Here is a 24,112-nt window from a genome sequence, read left to right as displayed (position 1 = left end):
CGCTGACCCCAACACACAGAACACACAGAAACATGTATTGACATTATTCTTATATGTTTTATGCGGTTTTTTTCTCTGGAACCTCAATGTGCTGCTGCCTGTCTTGGCCAGGACACTCTTGAAAAAGACTTTTAAGCTCAAAGAGTTTTCTGGTCAAATAAAGGTTCAATAAATACAATTAAAAAAACCTGAACAGTGTCACAGTGTCACGGTACACCTCAGTTGCCAGGCATTGTTTTCCACTATATCTCCAGGTAACGGGTTTTGTTATGGAATTTGATAAACGTATTTTGTACAGCGTTTTGAGTTTTATTATTGTACTCAGGTTATGTATGTATGTGTGAGATGAAGGAGTAAGGGGGTAACCTCATATCTGAATATATGTCTTTGAGTTGGCAACGTACGACTCCTTTTTGCAGGCGTAGTAAGAAGGTCAGTTTTCATCTTATGAATCTCCTTGATAACTAAAACCTAATAATCTAGTGTAGGAACTCTTTTCTGTAACCATTTACAAGTTATTGCTTTCTTTGCTGCTGCAGTTAGTTTTTCCACCGGGTATCTTATCATAAACCACCCAGCTGAAGTGTTGTGTATTACAGTAGAATGTCCTGCCCAAATATGTGTTGTATGACTTCCTGAAATGTATTCCCAGGATATATCGATTTTTTGTGCAGCTCCACAAACATCTGATGGTGATCTACTCCCCCATCCCCACAACAAACTGGACTGGTCAACACACACCAGCCACCTGGACAGGAAGACACGGAGCAGGCTGGACTTCCTGAGGACACTGCCGTCCTTCGACATCTGCAGCAAACTACTGTGGATGTTTTATCAGTCTGCTGTGACCAGTGTCCTCTTTTACACCGTGGTGTGCTGGGGACAGCACATCCAAGAAGGACACGTCCAGACTGGACAAACTGCTCTGTCGTCAACATGAAGCTGGACTCTCTGGTGACGGTAGCAGAGGCAAGAACACTGAAGACACTGCTGGACATTCTGGACAATACCAGAGACCCTCTGCACACCGTCATCAACAACTAGAGGAGCATGTCCAGAGAGACACTGCTGGACATTCTGGACAATACCAGAGACCCTCTGCACACCGTCATCAACAACTAGAGGAGCATGTCCAGAGAGACACTGCTTCGTCCCAAATGTGGGACTAACAGACTTAAGAAGCCCTTTGTCCCTCAGGCCATCAGGCTGTACAAGTCATCACTGGGGGGGAGGAGGGGACAGAGGACAGAAAGGAAGGAGCAGTAGCCTCCATCCACCTCATCCACCTCACCATCCTCCATCTCACATCCCATAATGCAAAACTGTGCAATATCTAATTGTCTATTCACTGCAAATGATCATACTTGTGCAATAATTCTGTCTGTAACCACAGTGCAATCTAACCTTCGGCCACTTTCACTCCTATATTCTATCAGGAGTCTTATTCTTTTTGCCATTTCTATATTTAGTTAAGTTAAGGTTAGTTAAGAGTTTATATTATACTTTGTACCTTTTGTACCTTTTCTGTAACTTATCTTTGTTATCCTCTGTGTGCTGCTCCTCTTCTATTAAGCTGCTGGAGCTTAAATTTCCCTGATGGAGTCGTCCCAAGGGATAAATAAAGCAAAGTCTAAAGTCTAAACTTCTCCAAACCAAAATTATGTTCAACTGCTATTTGTCATTCTTCTGGGATTTTACAAAGATATAGGGCCAAACAGCTCTTGGGGAGTTCATATCCAAATATTTGTCTTAATTTTTCATTTACACTTCCCCAAAAAACTTTCCAAAAAACATGACAACGATCCACATCAAAATATCATTGATAAAAACAACCAGTCTCTTGTGAAAGCAACTCTTAATAACGACTCATTTTAGTTTGACCAAATTCCCCTTACTATTTATTTTTTGGGGAGATAATTTTAACTATTTTATCTGTTTAAATATGTGTGAAATTATTTATCCAAGTTCGCCGTGACGTCATCCGTCAGCGCCGCAGCCTCCGTCAATGTCGTCATTTGTGCGCGCCACCATTGAAGTGGTGTTCGCGCTCAGTTTGCGGCTCCGGTTCGGTCCCGGGGTCCGGTTCCGAGTCCGTCTGGTCCGGGTTCAGGTGTGACTGCGTGCAGGTCGGAGCGGAACCGAACCAGGACGTTTGTTTGGATTTTCCATCAAAGAAGACGTGACAGATATAGAATCCAGGTGAGCTGCTTTGTTTACACCCTCAAAACAAGACCAGGGCCCGGACCAGAACTTGGTCCGGTACCTGGTCTATCAGCATGAATTTTGATTTAAAAGGCTTAAGCGGATCAGATCTCAGTCTCTGTTTTATCCAGGAGAGGATCAAGAATGTCTGGAAATAATAATCCAAGATCAGGTCCCAAGTCTGTCAGAAGATCCCCCCGACTGTCCCCTCAGGTACACACACGCACACGCACACGCGCGCGCGCACACACACACACACACACACACACACACACACACACACACACACACACACACACACACACACACACACACACACACACACACACACACACACACACACACACAGACAGGTTGGTGTGCTGGCAGGTTAAACATGAACACAGTGTGGAGTTTTGTTCGTGTTCAGACCAGAAGTGAGTTTGAACTTTAACTGATGAGAACAAACAGTGTTGGACTGTTGATCCACTTGAGGAGGAGGAGGAGGAGGAGGAGGAGGAGGAGGAGGAGTGGAGGTAAGTTGTTTCAGTCACTGTGAGGAGTCATATATCTCCACTATATAATGTATTCTGACACACAGATATTGTATTATTTACACTAGTGATGAGTGTGACCATGTCAGGTCCGATGATTCATTGACACAAGGAGGATTCAGCAAAACCTCCTTTACCTTCTGAACCACAACCGTCAGTGTAACAGCCTATTTAAATGGTGTTATTGTGGAAGCTGGTTTTGTTGTAAGTGCATACCAATAATATTGCAATGTTGTCTACATGTCTTACAGTGTATTACGTCAGTTTTAAGGTCGGTCCTGTATGTGTTGTCGTACATTGTTGTTTTCCTGTTAATAATTGGATCTTGTTGCTGTTTCATGCTCAGTGATGTGGGCCACTGTTCATTGTATCTGATTAGCTCTTGTACTTTAACCCGGCTTTTCTCCTCAGCAGCAGACCTCCAGCAGCAGTAAAGGCAAGGACGGTGGGAGAGGAGGAGGAGGAGGAGGAGGAGGAGGAGGAGGAGGAGGAGGAGGAAGCAGTCTGCAGGAGGTGAAGAAGAGAGGGAAGATGGATCGTAGCAGAGAGGAGCAGGAGGAGGAGCTGAGTGGCAAACTTAGTTCGCTGGTGAGAAACGACCGTGACGCTCACTGTGGTGATGAAACATGATTTGGTCATGAAACTTCAACATGTTGGTTTTCGCCTCCATGCAGGATCTTTCCAGCTCGTCAGCAGCTACTGGAACCGGCCTGGTTTACTCCGAGATATTCACCCACCATCAGAACCAATGGGATCCGGGGTGAGCCGAATAACCAGCCTGGTGACAGACTGACTGAGCCGACAAATGAATGACTGAACGACCAACCAACTGACCAACCAGGTGAAATGAATGGATAAGAAATGGTTAAATGGACCAACACCTAACTGACCAACTCGAGGATTTTAAAAAGCTAGAGCAGATTGACCGACCAGTTGAATGATTGACTGATACACAAACGTCTTGTTTGAAGTCTCACTGCAGGGTTGTTAGATCCACTGAATGTTTTATCTTCAGGCATCCAGAGTGTGCAGGCCGAGTGACGTCCATCATGGAGGAGCTGGAAAGACAAGAGCTGCTGCCGCGCTGCGTCCAAGTGGAGGTTAATAACACTTAAATCATCTTTTTGCTTGCTTTTTTTTTGTTTAGTCGTCACAAAAACAAACCCTGAACCAGATTTCTCTTTTCAGCCCCGAGACGCCACTGAAGAGGAGCTGCTGCTCGCTCACACGTGAGTTCCTCTGTCGCTCCTCTTATCGTACACCGTCCCTCCTTCCTCCGTGACCGAGGATATTAACGTATGTCTTGTGTTCGTGCCTCCACAGGAAGCGTCACGTGGACTCAATACGAGCGACGGAGAAGATGACGCCCACTGAACTCCAAACTCTGTCTGAAACATTCGACTCCGTGTACCTTCACCCCGTAAGAGCTGAGCCACGGTTCACATGCCCAAGACACCCAGCGACTGATGCAGTGACGGGGAAATAAACCTGATCAGCACATGCTTCTGACTAAATGTTGTCAGTTTAAAGTAATGTGATTACTCCTGTGGTCAAAAAAACGTAATAAGCAGCAGCAGGTTTTATTTTATCCAGATGAGAGATCAGAGAGAAATAAAAGTTCAGTTTAATTTGTTCATTTTGGAAACTTCATTCAGTATCGCAGTGATACCGCTGATGTTTCAGTTCAGTGTGTGTGTGTGTGTGTGTGTGTGTGCATTAGGAGACCTTCCGTGTGAGTGTGTCGGCGGTGGGTTCGGTCCTCCAGCTGGTCGATGGGGTCATGACCTCAGAGCTCAGGAACGGCTTCGCCATCATCAGGTAACAACATGGAAATTCTTTTTTAATTTTGCAGTGTAGATTCACTTGTAATCACTTAAGTCAGAGAAAGCAGAATTATTCAGAGGCCGTGCGCAGCTGGGCCCGCATGGCGATGAAGAAACACCTGCAGGGATGCAGTGAGGTTGCCATGGAGATGAAATCCAACTTCAGGTGTGTCGTTATGTTGCCATAGAGAGAAAATGCAAAGTGGTTTCCATGGAGATGAGAAAAGGTGCAGGTGTTCAGTGAGGTTGCCATGGAGAGAAAAGAAAACGCCTGCAGTTAGATTGCTATGAAGACAGGAAACACGTGTTGGTGGGCATTTATGCTGCCATGGAGACGGAACTCCGCAGCAACAGCAGGTCAGAGGAGCGGAGCCAAACAACAATGACCACGATTTGTCTGCTTCCTCTCAGACCTCCAGGTCATCACGCTCAGGCCAACCAATGCAACGGCTTCTGCATTTTCAACAACGTGGCGATCGCAGCTCGATACGCTCGGAACAGACACGCCGTCAGCAGGTAACAACCTCACCTGTCCTTCAGTTTGCTCCCCTGTCAGTGGAGGGAAAGTTTTTAATATTCACAGGAGTGGAAAGATGATCTGCCCTCATTTTTATCCATCTTATTTTTAAATAACCTCCAAAGAAGCTGGGGCTCGATGGTTAGCTCTCTGTTGGAAAACCAGAAGTACAATTCAACATAGTGTTGGAATTGACTGTGTGTGTGTGTGTGTGTGTGTGTGTGTGTGTGTGTGTGTGTGTGTGTGTGTGTGTGTGTGTGTGTGTGTGTGTGTGTGTGTGTGTGTGTGTGTGTGTGTGTGTGTGTGTGTGTGTGTGTGTGTGTGTGTGTGTGTGTCAGGGTGTTGATCGTGGACTGGGACGTCCATCATGGTCAGGGCATCCAGGACCTGTTCCAAGACGATCCCAGGTACACCTGTCCTCCTCCTCCTCCTCCTCTTCCTCCTGCTCCTCCTCTTCCTCCTACTCCTCCTCCTGCTCCTCCTACTCCTCCTCCTCCTCCTCCTGCTCCTCCTCCCGGCAGCAGCCTGTAGAGTTCTGTCATTGATGCGTGTGTGTGTGTGTGTGTGTGTGTCACAGCGTTCTGTACTTCAGCATCCACCGGTACGAGCGAGGCTCTTTCTGGCCTCACCTGTCAGAGTCTGGCAGCGGGGCAGTGGGCAGTGGACGAGCTGAAGGCAGAAACATCAACCTGCCCTGGAACCAGGTGAGTCCTGAGGACGGGTCAGAGAGCCACAGAGCAGTGTGTGCTTGTTTTCTGTCTGGGTGCAGCACCAGCGGGTGGAGGTTAATGAGAAGAGTCACAATCTGTGTGTGTGTGTGTGTGTGTGTGTGTGTGTGTTGCAGACGGGGATGAAGGACGGAGATTACATCACTGCTTTTTTACAACTGCTGCTGCCTGTAGCCTATGAGGTAACACACACACACACAGACACACACACACACACACACAAGTTAGTGTGCTCGCAGGTTAAACATGAACACTGTGGAGTTTTGTTCGTGTTCAGATCACACGAAGCAAGTTGAAGGCCTAAGACAACTATAGTGTGTGTGTGTGTGTGTGTGTGTGTGTGTGTGTGTGTGTGTGTGTGTGTGTGTGTGTGTGTGTGTGTGTGTGTGTGTGTGTGTGTGTGTGTGTGTGTGTGTGTGTGTGTGTGTGTGTGTGTGTGTGTGTGTGTGTGTGTGTGTGTGTGTGTGTGTGTGTGTGTGTGTGTGTGTGTGTGTGTGTGTGTGTGTAGTTTCAGCCTCAGCTGGTTTTGGTCTCTGCTGGATTTGATGCCGCTGCTGGAGATCCGAAGGTGAGAACTCCTCTAGATAACATGGAAAACTGTCACAAACATCATTTTTATAACTGAGTGTGTGTGTGTGTGTGTGTGTGTGTGTGTGTGTGTGTGTGTGTGTGTGTGTGTGTGTGTGTGTGTGTGTGTGTGTGTGTGTGTGTGTGTGTGTGTGTGTGTGTGTGTGTGTGTGTGTGTGTGTGTGTGTGTGTGTGTGTGTGTGTGTGTGTGTGTGTGCGTAGGGGGGTATGTGTGTGAGTTCGCAGTGTTTCCATGTTTTGACTCACATGCTGATGAGTTTGGCTGAAGGTCGCCTCGTTCTCGCGCTCGAGGTAAAACACCCGATCACACAGGTTCACCATACACACACACACACACACGTGTACAGAGAAAAATACACTATGAACTTTAACAATGCTGAGTATGTCTGCATGTAAAGTTTTAGTTTTACCCGTTTTCAGGGTGGTTATAACCTGCAGGCGACAGCAGAGGGCGCCACAGCCTGCGTCCGAGCCCTGCTGGGAGAGCCCTGTCCTCCCCTGACTTCACCTATAGATCCATGCGACAGGTAAAACACACGATCCTCACCTCACCTCATCCCCTCTGCTGGCTCAAAAATCACTATGTCTGGAGCTCCTCAGGGCTCAAGTCTGGGTCTCACACCATTGCTTTTTTAAGTTTGCAGACTCTGTGTTAAAGAATAGAATTAACTTTATAAATGGTGACAATGGCGTTCCCTATGTAGCAGGAAGTTCCCCAAACATGAGCCCTGTGGTACTCCACATTCAACACAGTGACACTTTGGTCATCAACTATTTACAGCAATTTTCCTTGGCTGGTCTTTAATGAAGTCTTTCCTGTTGATATATTTTCCTAATAGCAGGACACATGACTGCTTGTTCGGACTCCCAGCATGCATCTGGTGTTTGGTTAATTTCCTGTCTTTGTCTCTCAGTGCTCTGCAGTCCATCTCAGAAACCATCTCAGCTCTATATCCACACTGGGCCTCTCTGCAAGTGCTAGGTAACACACACACACACACACACACACACACACACACACTGCGCTAGATAGTGCTAATTTGGCTAGCTTCAGTGGAAAGCCACGATTAAACGCGTGAAAGTAATGAAAAGTTTGTTTTCTGTGCAGAGGGCGCTTCATTGGCCTCAAGAGACGTCATCAGAGACGTATCCAATAAGAGGAGTGTGACTGGTCCGGCCCCCTCCGTTGCCGCGGCGACGGGCCTGGCTTATGATGAGAAGATGATGGAGCATTTGAACATGTGGGACAGGTGAGTCACCGTGAGCTAAATGTGACGTCAACACGATGCCGCGCCATGTCAATAGAAGTTGTAATGTGGTAACATGTTTCAGACATCATCCCGAGCAGCCGCAGAGAATCTTTAAGATCTTCTTCAAACACCAGCAGCTGGGCTTGGTTGATCGTTGCCGACGGATTCCGACCCGCCTGGCAACAGAGGAGGAGCTATTGATGTGTCACAGGTATGTGGGAGCATGACTCCACTGTTCAAACAAGAGGCTCTTCACAGTTTGACTGTGTGTGTGCGCGTGTGTGTGTGTGTGTGCGTGTGTGTGTGTTCAGTGTGCAGCACGTGCAGCAGATGAGGGAAACAGCCACCATGAAGCCCAGAGATCTGCACAAACTGTCAGACACTTTCAACTCCATCTACATCCACAACCAGAGCTTCCATTGTGCTCGGCTGGCTGCTGGGAGCTGCTTCACCGTCGTGGACCAGATCCTGAGTGGGCAGGTAACGTCTGGGCAGCAACACAGGAGTGTGACACTTGACACTTGAAAACAAAAATGTTTTGTTGTGTTTTGGGGTTCCGTTTGCAAGGCAACAGTGCTTTGTGTAATTAAACGCACATTTTTTTAAAACGCTCAGACTCCGTACTCTGTAAATGGAGGGAAAGCACAACTTTTCTGAGGAGCTCCGGCTCCGTCTCCATGTAGACGGTAGAAACGCTGCTACTGCACATAAATAGTTGTTCTGCACATGCTCAGTAGATGGACAGATTGGTACTTTTATTTTGACAGTCATCGCAATAACAATCCAACATGGTGGCCTGTGTGTGTGCGTGCTTTCATTACAAAAATAAACAGCACCCACTTGTGGCCCAACATGCTAACTACATCATTTTCCGTGTTTTAGCTGTTTTCATATAAACGGACATCATTTTCAAATCGGTGCCACGTAAACGTGAAACGCTTCACTTCAGACTTTGCCGTGTAAACGGGGCCTCAGTTAGAATATAGAAATTGATTTTGAAGCTGACCTGCGTTAAGAACTTCTATTATCAGAACCATAAACTGGCTGGTAAAAACAAACTAAAGAGCAACAAACGTTTAACAGGCTCAGAGCAAATGGCTCATAAGCTGAACGCAGCATAGCAGCTTGTATTGTAAAGGGTAAGCGTGACCTGACAGGCTGAAACCAATCAGCAGGCTAAGAGCAGCTTGTAGGCAGTAAACAGAATCATATCTGGTGACGCTTTGACGGCTTCAAGATTATTCGGAGCCAAGAGGCTGTCAGCAGCGATCAGAGGCTAACACGGTAGCGATGATGAGATGTCTGGACAGACGAGCTGTGATTGGCTGTCTCCAGGTCAGTAATGGCGTGGCCATCGTGCGTCCTCCTGGTCATCACGCAGAGAGAGACGCCCCCTGCGGTTTCTGCCTCTTCAACTCCGCCGCGCTCGCTGCTCGCTACGCCCAGAAGATCTCCCACGGTCCTCCGCTGAGAGTCCTGATCCTGGACTGGGACGTTCACCATGGCAACGGGACACAGCACATATTTGAGGAGGACAGCGGGTGAGGAGGAGGGGGAGGAGTCGGAGGAGGAGGAGAAGTCATGATAATAGTAATAATAAACAAGACTTAAAGTGCCAGAGGAGGACTGTGATCTCCAGTAACTGATACTTCTCTCCGTCCCCAGTGTCCTCTACATCTCCCTTCATCGCTATGACAACGGAGTCTTCTTCCCGTCTTCAGACGACGCGGCTCCTGACAGAGTCGGCGTGGCCAAAGGGGCGGGGTTTAATGTCAACGTGGCATTCAGTGGAGGACGAATGGGTGACTCCGACTACCTGGCTGCCTTTCACCATGTCGTCATGCCGATTGCTGCCGAGGTAACGACCATCAGCCAATCAGGAGAGAGTTGGAACAAGTGAAATGTCTGTCTTGTGATTGAAGTCCTCTGATTGGTCCAGAAGACCCGACGTAGTCGTCTCATTGGTTCCTTAGATTCAACAGTGTTCACTTAGAACACAGAATTGCTAATGCGGTCCTCTGATTGGTCAGTTTGGTCCTGATGAGTCTTCAGATTGGTTGGTTTTACTAAACTGAACAGCCTGATCACTTTTGCGAGACAGAGGCCTCTGATTGGTCCAGTCGATATGACATTGAGGTCTGATTGGTCACTTAGACTTGACTGGGGCTGCTATTTGAATAGATACACCTGGCAGAGCGGAACATTTAGTCCCAATGGAGTCCTCCACTTGATTGTTTTGTTCCAATGGAGTCCTCCACTTGGCCGTTTTATGCCAATGGAGTCCTCCACTTGGTCGTTTTATGCCAATGGAGTCCTCCACTTGATTGTTTTGTTCCAATGGAGTCCTCCACTTGGCCGTTTTATGCCAATGGAGTCCTCCACTTGATTGTTTTGTTCCAATGGAGTCCTCCAGTGGGTCACTTAGCCCTAACGCAGTCCTGTGATTGGTTGTCTCGCCCTAATGCAGTCCTCTATGGGGTCTTTTTTGTCCTACCCGAGTCCCCAGATTCCTCATTTAGTCCCAGTGGAAGCCCTTCTATTGGACAGTTAGTCTTAAAGGCATCCACCGATTGGTCATTTAATCCTTAAGAAGTCCTCTGATTGGTCGGATGTGAGAAAACCGTTCGGCAACTTGACGATAACTATTGATTGGCTGCTTGGCTTGGCAGAGTTCTCTCACTGGTCAGATGGTCGTGACAGATTCGTCTGACTGGTCGTTGTTCTTGCTCCTGCAGTTTAACCCGGGCCTGGTTCTGGTGTCAGCGGGGTTCGATGCAGCTCGGGGCGACCCGCTGGGTGGATACCATGTGACCCCAGAGGGATACGCCCACCTCACACACATGCTGATGTCACTGGCTGGTGGGCGGGTCCTGCTCATACTGGAGGTGAGTTGATAATGTCCAAATCGGGCGAGTCTCCCACGTGAGACCGGGTCCGGAACAAAGTCCTCGACAGTCCGTTGGATTAAATCTGGACCGGTTTGATCCACAGAGACTGAAAAAGTTTGAGTGAAACTTTCTGTGACTTTCACGAGAACTGAAATCGACTTTTTTCTTTCTCTTCAGGGGGGTTATAACCTGTCCTCCATCTCTAACTCGATGGCGATGTGCACCAGCGTGTTGCTAGGAGACCCTCCTCCGCCGCTGGTGACGCCCCTGCCGCCTCCACACTGCAACGCCGTGCTGACCATCAACGAGGTCATTCGGCATCACGCCCCCTACTGGAAGTCCCTGAGGATCCACAGTGAGTCGCAGAGTGACGCTCAAACACACACGACTGTTCAACATCGTGTTCCGTGTTTAATGTTTCCAATCTTTCAGTTCATCAGTTTATTTCTTCATAAATGTTAAATTTAGTCTCTTTTTTTTTTTCTCCACATTTTCTTCGGCTTCGTGATGCTTGTGTGTTTTTGTTTTTCACAAATATTGTTCAGAAAAAGTTGTTCCGCAAAAAGTAAAATCACCAACTCGGCGTTTGTTCGACTTGCCAAAAACAAAAACCCCAAACTCGTTTGCTCATCCCTGCTTTTTCTTCCAGTTCCAGAATCTGTTCGGGCGGCGCTGCCTTTACCAAAGCATCGTGGGAAACCGAGTTCTCGAGGAAAAGGCAGGAAATCAGATCAGATTGGAAATGCCAACCTGCCGCTGCCCCCTGCTGGACCGGAGGACTCTACAGTAACATACAGTCATAAACACAAACAGTCATAACGGGGAAAAAAACCACATTCTCATTAATGTAGCGCTCCTTTCTTTTTCATCCAATCAGACGGAGCACAGTCTGGATCAGCTCACTCAGGGATTGGCTGTTTTGGACATCAGTCAACTCTCTGCCAATGACGAGCCTGTGACGTCGACTCCGGTGGGCGGGGCCAGGCCGAAGGTCCGCCTCAGCTGTGAAGTGAAGGCAGAGTCTGGCTACCTCACGGCGGAGCTCAGCCAATCAGAGGAGAGTATGCTCCCTCCGGTGAGTCAGCGACACAGAGCTTTTAGCTTCTGACACTTTAGAACAGTGATTCTCAACTGGTGGTCGACACTAGATAACCCTGAACGTACCGTACGGTTCCCATACGAGCGTGAGAGCCTGCCTCGGGGGGGGGGCGCGTCTATTGAGAACACGGGAACTTCAAACATTTGGTAAAATATGGTAATTACATGTGGCGTTGTTCACATAGAATCATTTCTGCAAATTTGATGTTTATTTTAAGTTTAGATTTATGTTTGGATGCAAGATGGCGAATGTTACCCGGAGTATTTAAAATGTGGATTTTCATCCATTGAGGATATAAAAGGAAGAGCTGAGTGAAGAGCCTGAGCAGGAAACCATCCAAACTGAGAGGAGCGCTGTCTGCCGCCTCCCCAGACTTTCAAACTTTATCGAGACTAAAGCTCGTCTCCAACTCTCTTATTAACCTCCACAAATGAAAACTTTATTTTGAGCATATTTGACATTTATTTTATTCACTTTTATTTTTGTACTTGCAGTTTGTCTTAGTCCTCCTCAGTTTCTTATTAATTTTACTCATGCATGTTGCACAGAAAAACTATATAAAAGATGTGTTTTCAAGATATATTCATCTCATTGGTGGCCCAGGCTGTTTCCATGACAACGCAGGACTCTGTTGCCATCGAGGACGCAGCCGTACCTGCGGAGGGGGCGGCGGCTCCAGAGGCGGAGGGGGCGGCTCCAGAGGCGGAGAGGGCGGCGGCTCCAGAGGCGGAGGGGGCGGTGGCTCCAGAGGCGGAGGGGGCGGCGGCTCCAGAGGCGGAGGGGGCGGCGGCTCCAGAGGCGGAGGGAGCCTGTGGATGGTCGAAACCTGAAATATCTCTGGAGCTGACGTGTGGAGTCGAAATGGGCGGAGTCAGTAAATAACCTTTTCCATCTCATTCGATTGTATTTAAAGAAGAATATCTTAACAAGAGTCTCCACTGTCTGTCTGTCCTCAGTCCACTCTCTACGTGGTCGACCCTCTGTCCTGGTGCCCTCACCTGGACGGCGTTAAGCCCCTCCCACCATCAGGTATAGACATCTTCCTGCCGTGTCAGGACTGTGGCTCTGACGCCGAGAACTGGATCTGTCTCACGTGTTACCAGGTACGTCTCACCTGCATGAGAAGCTGCATGTCTCACCTGTCAAAGTGTCTCACGTGTTGAAGAAATGTCTCTACTCCGGTTAAAGCCTCTCCTACGCCCTTGTAGTGTCTCACCTGTGTAAGCAGTGTCTCAGCTGTGTGTCTCACCTTGCTCCCGCCGGCCCGTGCTCGCTCCCCTCTCTCAGGTGTTCTGCGGTCGCTATGTGAACGAGCACATGGTGACTCACGGCGTCGTGTCCGAACACCCGGTGGTCTTGAGCTTCGCCGACCTGTCGGTGTGGTGTTACCTGTGCGAGGCCTACGTACACAACCAGGTGACGCTTCACCTGTACATCATCATCATCATCATCCTCACATCTCTTTAAATCAAAGCTGCGTTACATATGTGTATTTATCATATATTTTAGGGAATAACTGAAGGACTCTGATATTGTCATTAATCAGATACACTTCAGAGATTTAAAAGACGGTTTAAATTCAACATTTATGAAAACTATAGAGCTCAGGAAGGACGAGATTAAAAGTCACTGCGTTCCGGTTTGTGTTTGATTTCTGAAGAATGTTTTTGTTACTTTGATTTGTTGAAGCTTTACGTATATTACGTATATATTTCAACTTCACACGTCACACATTATGAATTGAATTGTCTAATTGACAAAACAAGTTGACAGAAATAGTTTCTTCCTCTATGAATTTTCTAATTTCTTGTTGTTGCATTATGTATTTGTTTGGCCGAATAAACTATTAGTACTACTACTACTACTACTGATCTGTTGGTTAACACATTTTTTTTTTTGTACTTTTTCTGTTCCGCAGATTCTGTTTGAAGCGAAGAACGCGGCTCACTGTGCCAAGTTCGGCAAGGAGATCCCGCCGTGGAGCTGAAAGGAAGAAGGCAGGAACAACAACCAACACAGAAACTCTTCATATTCCTATCCTACCTTTTCCCTCAGTTCAGCTGCAGCCTCATGAACACCAGCAGTATTGGTTTGAAGTTTGCTTGAATCCAGTGATGTTCCCCAACACTGCATGCAGTTTCACTTTTTTTTTTTTATTTAATTTAAATGTAATTTTTTTAAAAAAACATCCAGCTGCCAGTTTGCAAAGATCTTCGTCCTCGTCATCAGCAGGTTGTCGATTCGGTTCCCGGAACATGTGAACAGTCACCAGCAGCACAATCTGGAGGCTTTCATGTAGATCCTGGAGGGAAACGGCACACGAGAACGCTCACCAATAGACTCCGCCCACAAACAAATGCACAGAAACATTTTTAGGGATTCTTTTTTTTGGTCTCACATCATTTCCTGTAAATATTTCTAATTTTGTGATTGTGGCACGAGATGCAACGTTCGACGCGTCAACGGATACAAAACAAAAAGTTGTGATTGATAAGTTCAATAAAAAAGTTCTGACAAAATAGAAAAATAAATATTCACAATGATGAGCGTGAATAAATTTGTATTTTCACAAATTAATACATAAATGTGGGACAGAACCACCGGAGGATATGAGGGGTAAGTAAGCAGTTTGGAGTACCAGGGGCACGAAATATTTACACAACTTGTTCAAGTGAAAATAGATTTATTTTTTTTTTTTTTAAAGTTTGTTTTCCTCAGCAACATTTTGAAAATGATGTCTGTCTGACGCTGAAAATAGACTTTGACCTTTTCCATTCTGCTCAGCTGTTCGGTTCTTTATCAATTCTCGTTTGAGATTCCCCTCCGGAGCGGATCGAGAATGCGACGTTCTTTGTGTGCGCAAATATTTCTGCATATTGGTGGTATTTCCTCCCTTTCATATAACATCCGCTCTGCTAGTACTGGGAGTCGCCCTGTTGTCGTCCTTCCTCCTGAAATGGAACCAAACCTTCGAGCGTTTGTCCCGTTTGGCCGCCATGTTTCCTGCGTGGAACGGCTCAGTTCGTATTTCTAAAGTCACGACTGAACCGTTCAGCTGCTCCATTCCCTGGTGGGGGCGCTATAGGCTATGTGGTATATCAACACCAGCGACTTGGAGAATTTCTGCACTGAGGCTACATTCAAAGACTCTTCGATACGAGTCGAGAGCCGATGAGCCGCTTCGCTGACGGGTTGCTCCAGAGCTAAAGCGGCGCCGGGTCAGAGGGGTGGTCAGTCACAGCGAGTTCGTCACGTCCAGAATCGCTGGATGAAGCTTCAACTGACAAAGTCGACACACAACATCCGGAGAGGTCTGGAGGTCTGAACACTCTTCGGGTTCAGGAGACTCCCTGACGTGCTGAACCGTCCCAAAGAGCTTCGCCACTTTAACACATTCATCCATTCACACACATTCATCCATTCACACACATTCATCCATTCACACACATTCATCCATTCACACACATTCATCCATTCACACACCAGTGGAGGAGGCTGCCATACAACGCGCTCAGTCCGTTCACCACGAGCAGTTTGGGGTTCGGTGGCTTGCTCATGCTACGACATGGATATGGGGAATCAAACCTGCAACCTTTCGGTTGAGACGAGCACTCAGCCAACCAGCAGAGCTAAACGTTCATGTCAGTAACGGCACCGTCAGACGTTTGATGGTTTTGAGTGACTGAATATCGTTTACCACTAAATGTGCCAAAAATTAAATGTGTCCTTGAATAATTAAAATTGGAATTAAACATTTAAATGTGTCATTTAATGAATGTGTCACTAATGTTTTTACTTAAATGAATTGATATTTTAATGAATTAATGACACATTATGTTTAATTAAATTTTTATTTAATTAATCACATTTAATGATTTAAAGTCACATTGATATATTTAATTTTAATTAATGCATTAACGCATTTATTGAATTATTTAATGGTGTATTTACTTATATAATTTTGGCACATTCAGATGATGAAATAAATAAATAGTGGAATAATTCTATGTTATTTTTTGTCTTTTTGTCTTTTTTTTTACGGAAAACGAGTTGGTATAGACTTAATGACACATTTATATATTTAATTAAAATTGTAATAATTTGAATCGGACAATAAATTAATTATTTAATGATGTATTTATTTACTTTGGGCACTTTTAGTATAACTCGAATGAATCAATGAGATTTTTGAGGAGATTAGCAGTTTCGTTCATTCACCTGCGGGGGGCGCTGCTCTCCATCTTCTATCACCAGTGAAGTGCAGCTGGAGCTCTGCTTGTCTCCATCAGACCTCCTGCTGCTGGTTATAGATTACTGTCCCTCTCTCCATCCTCCTCTTCCTCTTCCTCTCCCTCCTCCTCCTCCTCCTCTTCCTCTCCCTCCTCCTCCTCCTCTCCATCCCCCTCCTCCCTCCTCCCTCTCCCTCTCTCCATCCCTCCCCCTCTCCCTCCTCCCTCTCCTCTCCACCCCCCTCCTCTCTCTCTTCCTCCTCCTTCTCCTCTCCCTCCTCCTCCTCTCCTTCCTCCTCCTCCTCTCCCTCTTCCCCCCTCCTCTCCCTCCTCATCTCCTCCTCTCCATCCCCCTCCTCTCCCTCTTCCCCCTCCTCCTCCTCTCCTTCCTCCTCCTCCTATCCCCCTCTTCCCCCCCTCCTCCTCTCCCGTCTCCCCGTCCTCCTCTCCCGTCTCCCTCCCCCTCCTCTCCCTCTTCCCCCTCCTCCTCCTCTCCTTCCTCCTCCTCCTATCCCCCTCTTCCCCCCCTCCTCCTCTCCATCCCCCTCCTCTCCCTCTTCCCCCTCCTCCTCCTCTCCTTCCTCCTCCTCCTATCCCCCTCTTCCCCCCCTCCTCCTCTCCCGTCTCCCCGTCCTCCTCTCCCGTCTCCCTCCCCCTCCTCTCCCTCTTCCCTCCTCCTCCTCCTCCTCTCCGCCGTCCTCCTCCTCTCCCTCTTCCCCCCTCCTCCTCCTCCTCCTCCTCCTCTCCATCCCTCCATACGTCCCCCCTCCTGGAGACACCGGGACAGACGACGGCTGCAGGTTCAGGTCAGTTGTTGCTCCTCGTTCTTATCGATTAACCACGTGCCTGTTTGTTTGTTTGTTTGTTTGTTTGTTTTATTTGATTGTCGGCGGATCAATGCCGCGATGCTGTGACGTCGGTCTGTCGGGCGATCTGATATTTATCTGCCGCTGATTGGCTGTCGGTCCGTTTGATGTTGCCGCTCGTTCACGTCACTGAACATCCGCGGCTTCATGTCGTGTTTGTTTTTTCACTTGTTGTTGTTTACTGCAGCCTCCCGTCACGCTCACACTGCGGTATTTGCTGCCGAGGCTCCGGTCCGTCCGTTCAGACAGAGAAACGTGGAGGTTCAAGCTTTTCTTCACGTTCACACTCACCGGTAACATCTGTGGTTCACTGCAAACACTCGCTTGTCACAGATTAATTCTCAGATTATCCCTGAGATTTATGGAGCCTGTGAATGTGTGCAGTGAGGCTGGGTCAGTGGTTTGCTCTCTCACCTCACGGCCAGAAGGTCAGAGGTTCAAACGCCCGGTTTCCTCCCAGTCAACCAAACCTGCCTGTGATCAACTGGAGGAGCTGGAGAGGATTTAGTTCCTCTTGTTCACGTGAATTCAGAGTTTGTTCACTCAGGTGAATTAAAGAAACTACCAAAAGTCAATATACTCTAAAATACAGATTACTTTTTATGTCTTCATACATACCGATCTGTTTTGATTTAACATCAGGACCTCCAGGGTAACTATTCCGCAGGGTAACTATTCCGCAGGATAACTATTTGGCACGGTAACTATTCCGCAGGGTAACTGTCCCACAGGGTAATTATTTGGCAGAGTAACTATTTGGCAGGGTAACTATTCCGCAGGGTAACTGTCCCACAGGATAACTATTTGGCAGACTAACTATTTGGCAGGGTAACTATTCCGCAGGGTAACTATTCCGCAGGGTAACTATTCGGCAGAGTAACTATTTGGCAGGGTAACTATTCCGCAGGGTAACTATTCCGCAGGGTAACTATTCGGCAGAGTAACTATTTGGCAGGGTAACTGTCCCGCAGGGTAACTGTCCCGCTGGGTAACTATTTGGCAGGGTAACTATTCCGCAGGGTAACTGTCCCACAGGATAACTATTTGTCAGAGTAACTATTTGGCAGGGTAACTATTCCGCAGGGTAACTGTCTCGCAGGGTAACTATTTGGCAGGGTAACTATTCCGCAGGGTAACTGTCCCACAGGATAACTATTTGGCAGACTAACTATTTGGCAGGGTAACTATTCCGCAGGGTAACTATTCGGCAGAGTAACTATTTGGCAGGGTAACTATTCCACAGGGTAACTGTCCCACAGGATAACTATTTGGCAGAGTAACTATTTGGCAGGGTAACTATTCTGCAGGGTAACTGTCCCGCAGGGTAACTGTCCCGCAGGGTAACTATTTGGCAGAGTAACTATTTGGCAGGGTAACTATTCCGCAGGGTAACTGTCCCACAGGGTAATTATTTGGCAGAGTAACTATTTGGCAGGGTAACTATTCCGCAGGGTAACTGTCCCACAGGATAACTATTTGGCAGAGTAACTATTTGGCAGGGTAACTATTCCGCAGGGTAACTGTCCCGCAGGGTAACTGTCCCGCAGGGTAACTATTTGGCAGAGTAACTATTTGGCAGGGTAACTATTCCGCAGGGTAACTGTCCCACAGGGTAATTATTTGGCAGAGTAACTATTTGGCAGGGTAACTATTCCACAGGGTAACTGTCCCACAGGATAACTATTTGGCAGACTAACTATTTGGCAGGGTAACTATTCCGCAGGGTAACTATTCCGCAGGGTAACTATTCGGCAGAGTAACTATTTGGCAGGGTAACTATTCTGCAGGGTAACTGTCCCACAGGATAACTATTTGGCAGAGTAACTATTTGGCAGGGTAACTATTCCGCAGGGTAACTGTCCCGCAGGGTAACTATTTGGCAGAGTAACTATTCCGCAGGGTAACTGTCCCACAGGATAACTATTTGGCAGAGTAACTATTTGGCAGGGTAACTATTCCGCAGGGTAACTGTCCCACAGGATAACTATTTGGCAGAGTAACTATTTGGCAGGGTAACTATTCCGCAGGGTAACTGTCTCGCAGGGTAACTATTTGGCAGAGTAACTATTTGGCAGGGTAACTATTCCGCAGGGTAACTGTTTGGCAGGGTAACTATTCTGCAGGGTAACTCTTCGGCAGAGTAACTATTCTGCAGGGTAACTATTCTGCAGGGTAACTATTCGGCTGTACGCAGCCGTCTTCTTCACCACACTTCCATCCCACATTTTTATCAAACTGAGATTTTCTATCCAACATTAGAAGTCCCAAGTCAAGTCCTTTATTTATCTCAACAATTATACATAGTATAATGTGCAGTGAAATACTTTGAGTACATGTTCCACATCGACACAACAGTTTTATCCTTTATAGGATAGAAGAATTAAAAAAAAAATAAAATAAAATTTGAACTCAAATAAAGATTACAATATTAATAATAGTAAAGGATGGAAGCTAAATGATAAATATAGGTAGACCAGTGTCAATAGTGCAAGTACACAATATATACAAGGCAGATTGTTTTCCTGGGTTCAGCAGGCGGACCTATAACTCATAGTAACAGCTTTACAGATGGTTCATTTTTTCAGCCACTAGGTGGCAGCACTACAGGTTGAGATTTCTTCCTGCATTCTTTGAAGTGCTCATTATTAATTCAACCAGTAGAGGTCGCTATAATACTGATGCGCCTGGTTCTTAACGCAGAATACTTGTGTAACTGATGAATGTTTACTTCTTGAGATCTTGTTCATATGAACCAGTCTTGTTTCATTTTCTCTCCCAGTGATGTCGGCGCCGCCCGCCCTCGCCGACCTCTCCCGGCTCTACCAGACGGAGTTCATACGGAGCGCCCGGGCGGTCGGCGTCCTGTGGGCCGTCTGCACTCTCTGCTTCGCCATCATCCAGGTGGTCATCCTGGTGCAGCCGTCCTGGATCGGCACCGGGAACGCCAACCCTCCGCAGATAGGCCCGCCCCCGCCGAGCGGCACCCTGGGACTGTTTGAGGTGAGAAGCTCCGCCCATCTAAAAACTCAACAACAGACTTCTATGTTCTATACCGGTACTTTCTATGTACTTCAGGTACTGCACTGTGCAGGTTTTTTTTGGTGTTTTTTACCTTTATAAATGTAATTTATGTATCCATAGTCTGAGTCTCAATACTGCCCCCTGGGGGACACCACATGCAAAGTACAGTTCACTCGCCATGATTGTCGCCTTATTTTTCTGGAAATGTATTTTCTCCATTTTCCATGTCCACCTGCTCAGGTGTGTCTGGAGTCTGACTGGCCGGTCCCGGACTGTCGCGGCGGTCTGTCCACGCTGTCGCCACTCCCTTCCTTCCAGTCGGTGGCGGTGCTGGTGGGCGTGTCTCTGTGGGCGGTGTGGACCAGCGTCCTCTGTCTCTGTCTCTTCAGGTTCTGCAGCGCCGCCACCGTCTACAAGATCTGCGCCTGGCTGCAGCTAACGGCAGGTCAGCCGCTGACTCCGCCCACTTTAATCTCATTCTATTGATTTTCTACTGCTTGAGGCAGCTTGTTTTCCTTTTTTGCTTTTCCCGCCACTTCCTGCTGCTCAGGTTTTTGACTGCTCGCTGTACTCGCTGTACTCGCTGTACTCGCTGTACTCGCGGTTTGTGGACCTCTAGAGGGCGGTGTTGTCTAACCTGTCTCTGATTGGCAGGTTTCTGTCTGGCATTGGCTTGTCTGCTGTTTCCGGACTCGTGGGAGAACCCCGAGATGAGGGCGCTGTGTGGAGACTCGGTGAGCTGAAGGCGGCGTGACTCTCCATGTTTTCATACCGGGAGAGTCCAGGAAGCTCTGATTGATGGGAAATACCCCAAACCTTTCTAACCTCTGTTTGTTTGGTCATCTTCCTCACTGAAATCCTTGAAAGCAGAACAAACACTGATTAGGATTTTTATTTTTTTTTAAAGTTTCTGGCTCATTGATCAGCCACATTTACACATACCCAAGTTTTTTTACAAAAACAAATAGTTCTCCTCCAATTTTATGAAATAGTCTTGATTGACTCGGACCCTCATATCCACCGGGTCCAGAGCGGCTCTGAGCAGCCAGACCTGTAGGGGGCAGTGTAACGAGAAGCATGACACCATGACAGCCAATCAGAATCCTGGAAAAAAAACACGTCATGATGATGACATAAATCTCCGCCTCCCGTATTTAGATGCGAACGGAGACACAGTTTTATTGAAATATCCAGGAATCGTCGGAGACTCGCAGAAAAGTTTTTTTCTTTTTAAATACCCGGGTTTGTGTAAACGTGACCTGAAGTCCACCAACATCTGTCCAACTGTCGTCTGCAGGTGGGCAGCTTTTCCCTGGGTACCTGCTCGGTGCACTGGGCCTACATCCTGGCCATCCTCGGCGTGTTGGATTACGCCACTTTGGCCACGCTGGCGTTCGTGCTGGCGAACAGACAGGACGCCCTGCTGCCACCCAACTCCCAGGAAGGTGAGCAGGGGGACGGCGGGGGTCACCTCTGCTGATGCTCAGTGTGATGCTGAGTCCGTGTGTGTGTGTGTGTGTGTGTGTGTGTGTGTGTGTGTGTGTGTGTGTGTGTGTGTGTGTGTGTGTGTGTGTGTGTGTGTGTGTGTGTGTGTGTGTGTGTGTGTGTGTGCAGTGACCACAGGACTGCTGACGTCAGCGTGAAGATCCTCGTCAGTCCTCCGAACCGACGGCGAGTTTCAACCTGCAAGTGAAACAAACTCAATCAAACCTCAACTGTCAAACTTAGAGCGTAGTAGTTACTATGTTGAGCCACTAGTGGGTGCTGTTGTACACACACACACACACACACACACACACACACACACACACACACACACACACACACACACACACACACACACACACACACACACACACAAGTTGGATTGTTATTATGATGACTGTCAAAATAAAACCACCAAGTTGGATTGTTATTATGATGACTGTCAAAATAAAACTACAAAGTTGGATTGTTATTACGATGACTGTCAAAATAAAACTACCAAGTTGGATTGTTATTACGATGACTGTCAAAATAAAACTACCAAGTTGGATTGTTATTATTGTGACTGTCAGAATAAAACCACCAAGTTAGATTGTTATTACGGTGACTGTCAAAATAAAACCACCAAGTTGGATTGTTATTACAATGACTGTCAAAATAAAACCACCAAGTTGGATTGTTATTATGGTGACTGTCAAAATAAAAGTACTAAGTTGGATTGTTATTACGATGACTGTCAAAATAAAACTACCAAGTTGGATTGTTATTACGGTGACTGTCAAAATAAAACTACCAAGTTGGATTGTTATTACGATGACTGTCAAAATAAAACTACCAAGTTGGATTGTTATTACGATGACTGTCAAAATAAAAGCACCAAGAATCATTGACGTGTAAATGGCCGCCCAAAACGCGATGAAAGTTTTGTGTTTTCACTAAAATCTGACGTAAACGAGGCCTGAGTGCCGTCAGGATCTCACACCAGTTTTATGTCGGTTGTAGTTTCACATCAACGACCTGTTTTTCAAACTCCCTTTTTTTTTTTTTTTTACTCTAATCGTTTTTTGGTTTTTTTAAATCTGTCTGCTTCACTTTTGTCTCCTGCTCTGCCTTCCTCCGTAGGGACGTTTGGTCCGTCTCTATCCACCTCCTCCTGATCTCTTCATCCTCCACCACCCTCTCCCAGGAGGAGGAGGAGGAGGAGACGAAGACGAATTATTCAGAGAGACAGATTTCATTCTGTTGCAGTTTTTTTTTTCAAAAGAAGTCGTCGTCGGCTCAAGGTTCGGAGATACTTTTAGGAGAAAGAGAAGCGAGGCGAGGAGGGAAGATCCTCCGTGAAGCTGAAGAACCAGAACGTCAAGGTGTTTGAAGGGAACCCTCCTCTGTAGTTTGTCACCTCTGAAACAAAGCTTGAGGTTTTTCTGTCGAAAAGAATCAAACAGTAAAATTAGTTTGCCCCCAAAATCTGCATAAAATGACTCAAACCTGGGGTCTTGTGGCCTGAAGTTGGCGGGTGGAGCTACGATAGATCCGCCGTGGCGTCGGTGAAGTTTTCCAGTCTTTGTGCTAAGCTAGGCTAAACACGAGGTTAGCATGACCTTTGACCTTCAGTGTTCTGCAGATGGTTTGCTGCTCATTAGACAATGTGTTGTTGTTTTTAGCGACCGTTTGTAATGTTGACACTGTACGAGAGTTTATTTTCATAGAGCATGTTTGAATGTATTATGGTGTAATTTCTCAAAATACAAAATTTCAGACCAACACATTCTTTATTTTATTTTCTCCACATCTCTACATTAAAGGAAGAGCTGGACAACATGCATACAGGCTGAGTTTTCAACTACAATTTTAAGTTTTCAGACAAAATTTCCTGACAAATTGCAGAAGAACAGGAGAACCGACCAATCAGAGGCCAAGGTTAGTGTCGGCAGCCAATCAGATCGTCACTCTGAGTTAAGAATGGAGCTCCAAGACAACTGGAACCCCAGAAGATATAAAAACGGTCGTGCATGCAGATGTTCAGGATACGAGTTGTTCAGGACAGAATGTTCTTCCCCTGATGACTGCAGGTCAAACTGCGAGAGCGTCCAGGAGTCCATGAGGAACAGGCTACACAGTACACAGTACACAGTACACAGTACACATTACACACAGGTCAAACTGCGAGAGCGTCCAGGAGTCCATGAGGAACAGGCTACACAGTACACAGTACACAGTACACAGTACACACAGGGCAGTACTATGAGTACTGTAGACCGAAGGACCATGTTCTCTGTGTAATGAGTGTATCAGTCATGCTTGAATCATGTTGAGCATGACACAGTCGCTATACTCTCATTAGCATGTAGCTAGCACGTAGCATGACTCTGAGCTCCGTTGTCATGGTAACGGACACAGACACACAACAGAAGTTGCATGAGAAGGGATAAAGTAGCAGATAAACACTCTCTCTCTCTCTCTTATTCTCTTTTTATCGTCTGTCGCCCCGTTAAGACACATGAAATATTAAAATTACTTATTATCCCCCAAAAAAATTGAACAACAGAAAATAAGAACAAATGTGTGGAGCACATTGGTTCTTGTCTAACTTTCCTCCAAACATCATTAAATTAAAGCCCCGACTTTCCTGAGGCGGTCGACCTCCACCTTCTCCATCTCCTCTGGACCTCCTCCCATCAGACACTTGGCCCATTCTACAAACAGAAAGATTTAGGAAGAACTGTTCCACCTTTACCTCCTCTCCGTGCTGACAGTAGAACCCTTCTTATCTCCAGACTGAAGAACTGTTCCACCTTTACCTCTTCTCCGTGCTGACAGTAGAACCCTTCTTATCTCCAGACTGAAGAACTGTTCCACCTTTACCTCTTCTCCTTGCTGACA

The 24,112-nt window shown here is 46.8% G+C and overlaps 2 protein-coding genes across 5 annotated transcripts; both read left to right on the top strand.

The window, feature by feature from the left end:
• The first annotated feature begins 3,233 nt into the window (after positions 1 to 3,233).
• hdac6 (histone deacetylase 6) lies at positions 3,234 to 14,179 on the top strand. Its single transcript, XM_080470488.1, has 27 exons — positions 3,234 to 3,323; positions 3,410 to 3,495; positions 3,751 to 3,835; positions 3,924 to 3,964; positions 4,059 to 4,155; positions 4,456 to 4,553; positions 4,970 to 5,074; positions 5,414 to 5,482; positions 5,653 to 5,779; positions 5,920 to 5,985; positions 6,312 to 6,371; positions 6,593 to 6,682; positions 6,812 to 6,918; positions 7,306 to 7,373; positions 7,500 to 7,641; positions 7,724 to 7,852; positions 7,953 to 8,121; positions 8,977 to 9,182; positions 9,307 to 9,499; positions 10,377 to 10,526; positions 10,707 to 10,884; positions 11,179 to 11,315; positions 11,407 to 11,604; positions 12,232 to 12,498; positions 12,585 to 12,731; positions 12,916 to 13,044; positions 13,547 to 14,179. The coding sequence occupies exons 1-27, from the start codon at positions 3,267 to 3,269 to the stop codon at positions 13,613 to 13,615; spliced, it is 3,270 nt and encodes a 1,089-aa protein (XP_080326614.1). The 5' UTR covers positions 3,234 to 3,266; the 3' UTR covers positions 13,616 to 14,179.
• Positions 14,180 to 16,635: 2,456 nt separating this feature from the next.
• Positions 16,636 to 22,991, top strand: lhfpl4b (LHFPL tetraspan subfamily member 4b). 4 transcript variants are annotated; one of them, XM_080469955.1, is made up of 8 exons: positions 16,644 to 16,663; positions 16,911 to 17,016; positions 19,503 to 19,723; positions 19,985 to 20,189; positions 20,399 to 20,478; positions 21,042 to 21,189; positions 21,359 to 21,429; positions 22,352 to 22,991. In XM_080469955.1, exons 3-7 carry the CDS (start codon positions 19,505 to 19,507, stop codon positions 21,385 to 21,387), a joined length of 681 nt encoding a protein of 226 aa, XP_080326081.1. In that variant the 5' UTR covers positions 16,644 to 16,663; positions 16,911 to 17,016; positions 19,503 to 19,504; the 3' UTR covers positions 21,388 to 21,429; positions 22,352 to 22,991. The 4 variants fall into 4 exon arrangements, with proteins under 4 accessions (XP_080326080.1, XP_080326079.1, XP_080326081.1 ...); XM_080469956.1 differs by having other exon boundaries at positions 16,647 to 16,663; positions 22,416 to 22,991; XM_080469954.1 differs by lacking the exon at positions 16,911 to 17,016 and having other exon boundaries at positions 16,636 to 16,663; positions 22,416 to 22,991.
• Positions 22,992 to 24,112: the final 1,121 nt, after the last annotated feature.

The sequence above is a fragment of the Lipophrys pholis genome (assembly GCF_963383615.2).
Source record: "Lipophrys pholis genome assembly, chromosome: 8".
Lineage (NCBI taxonomy): Eukaryota > Metazoa > Chordata > Actinopteri > Blenniiformes > Blenniidae > Lipophrys > Lipophrys pholis.
This window is presented reverse-complemented; position numbering and strand designations above follow the sequence as displayed.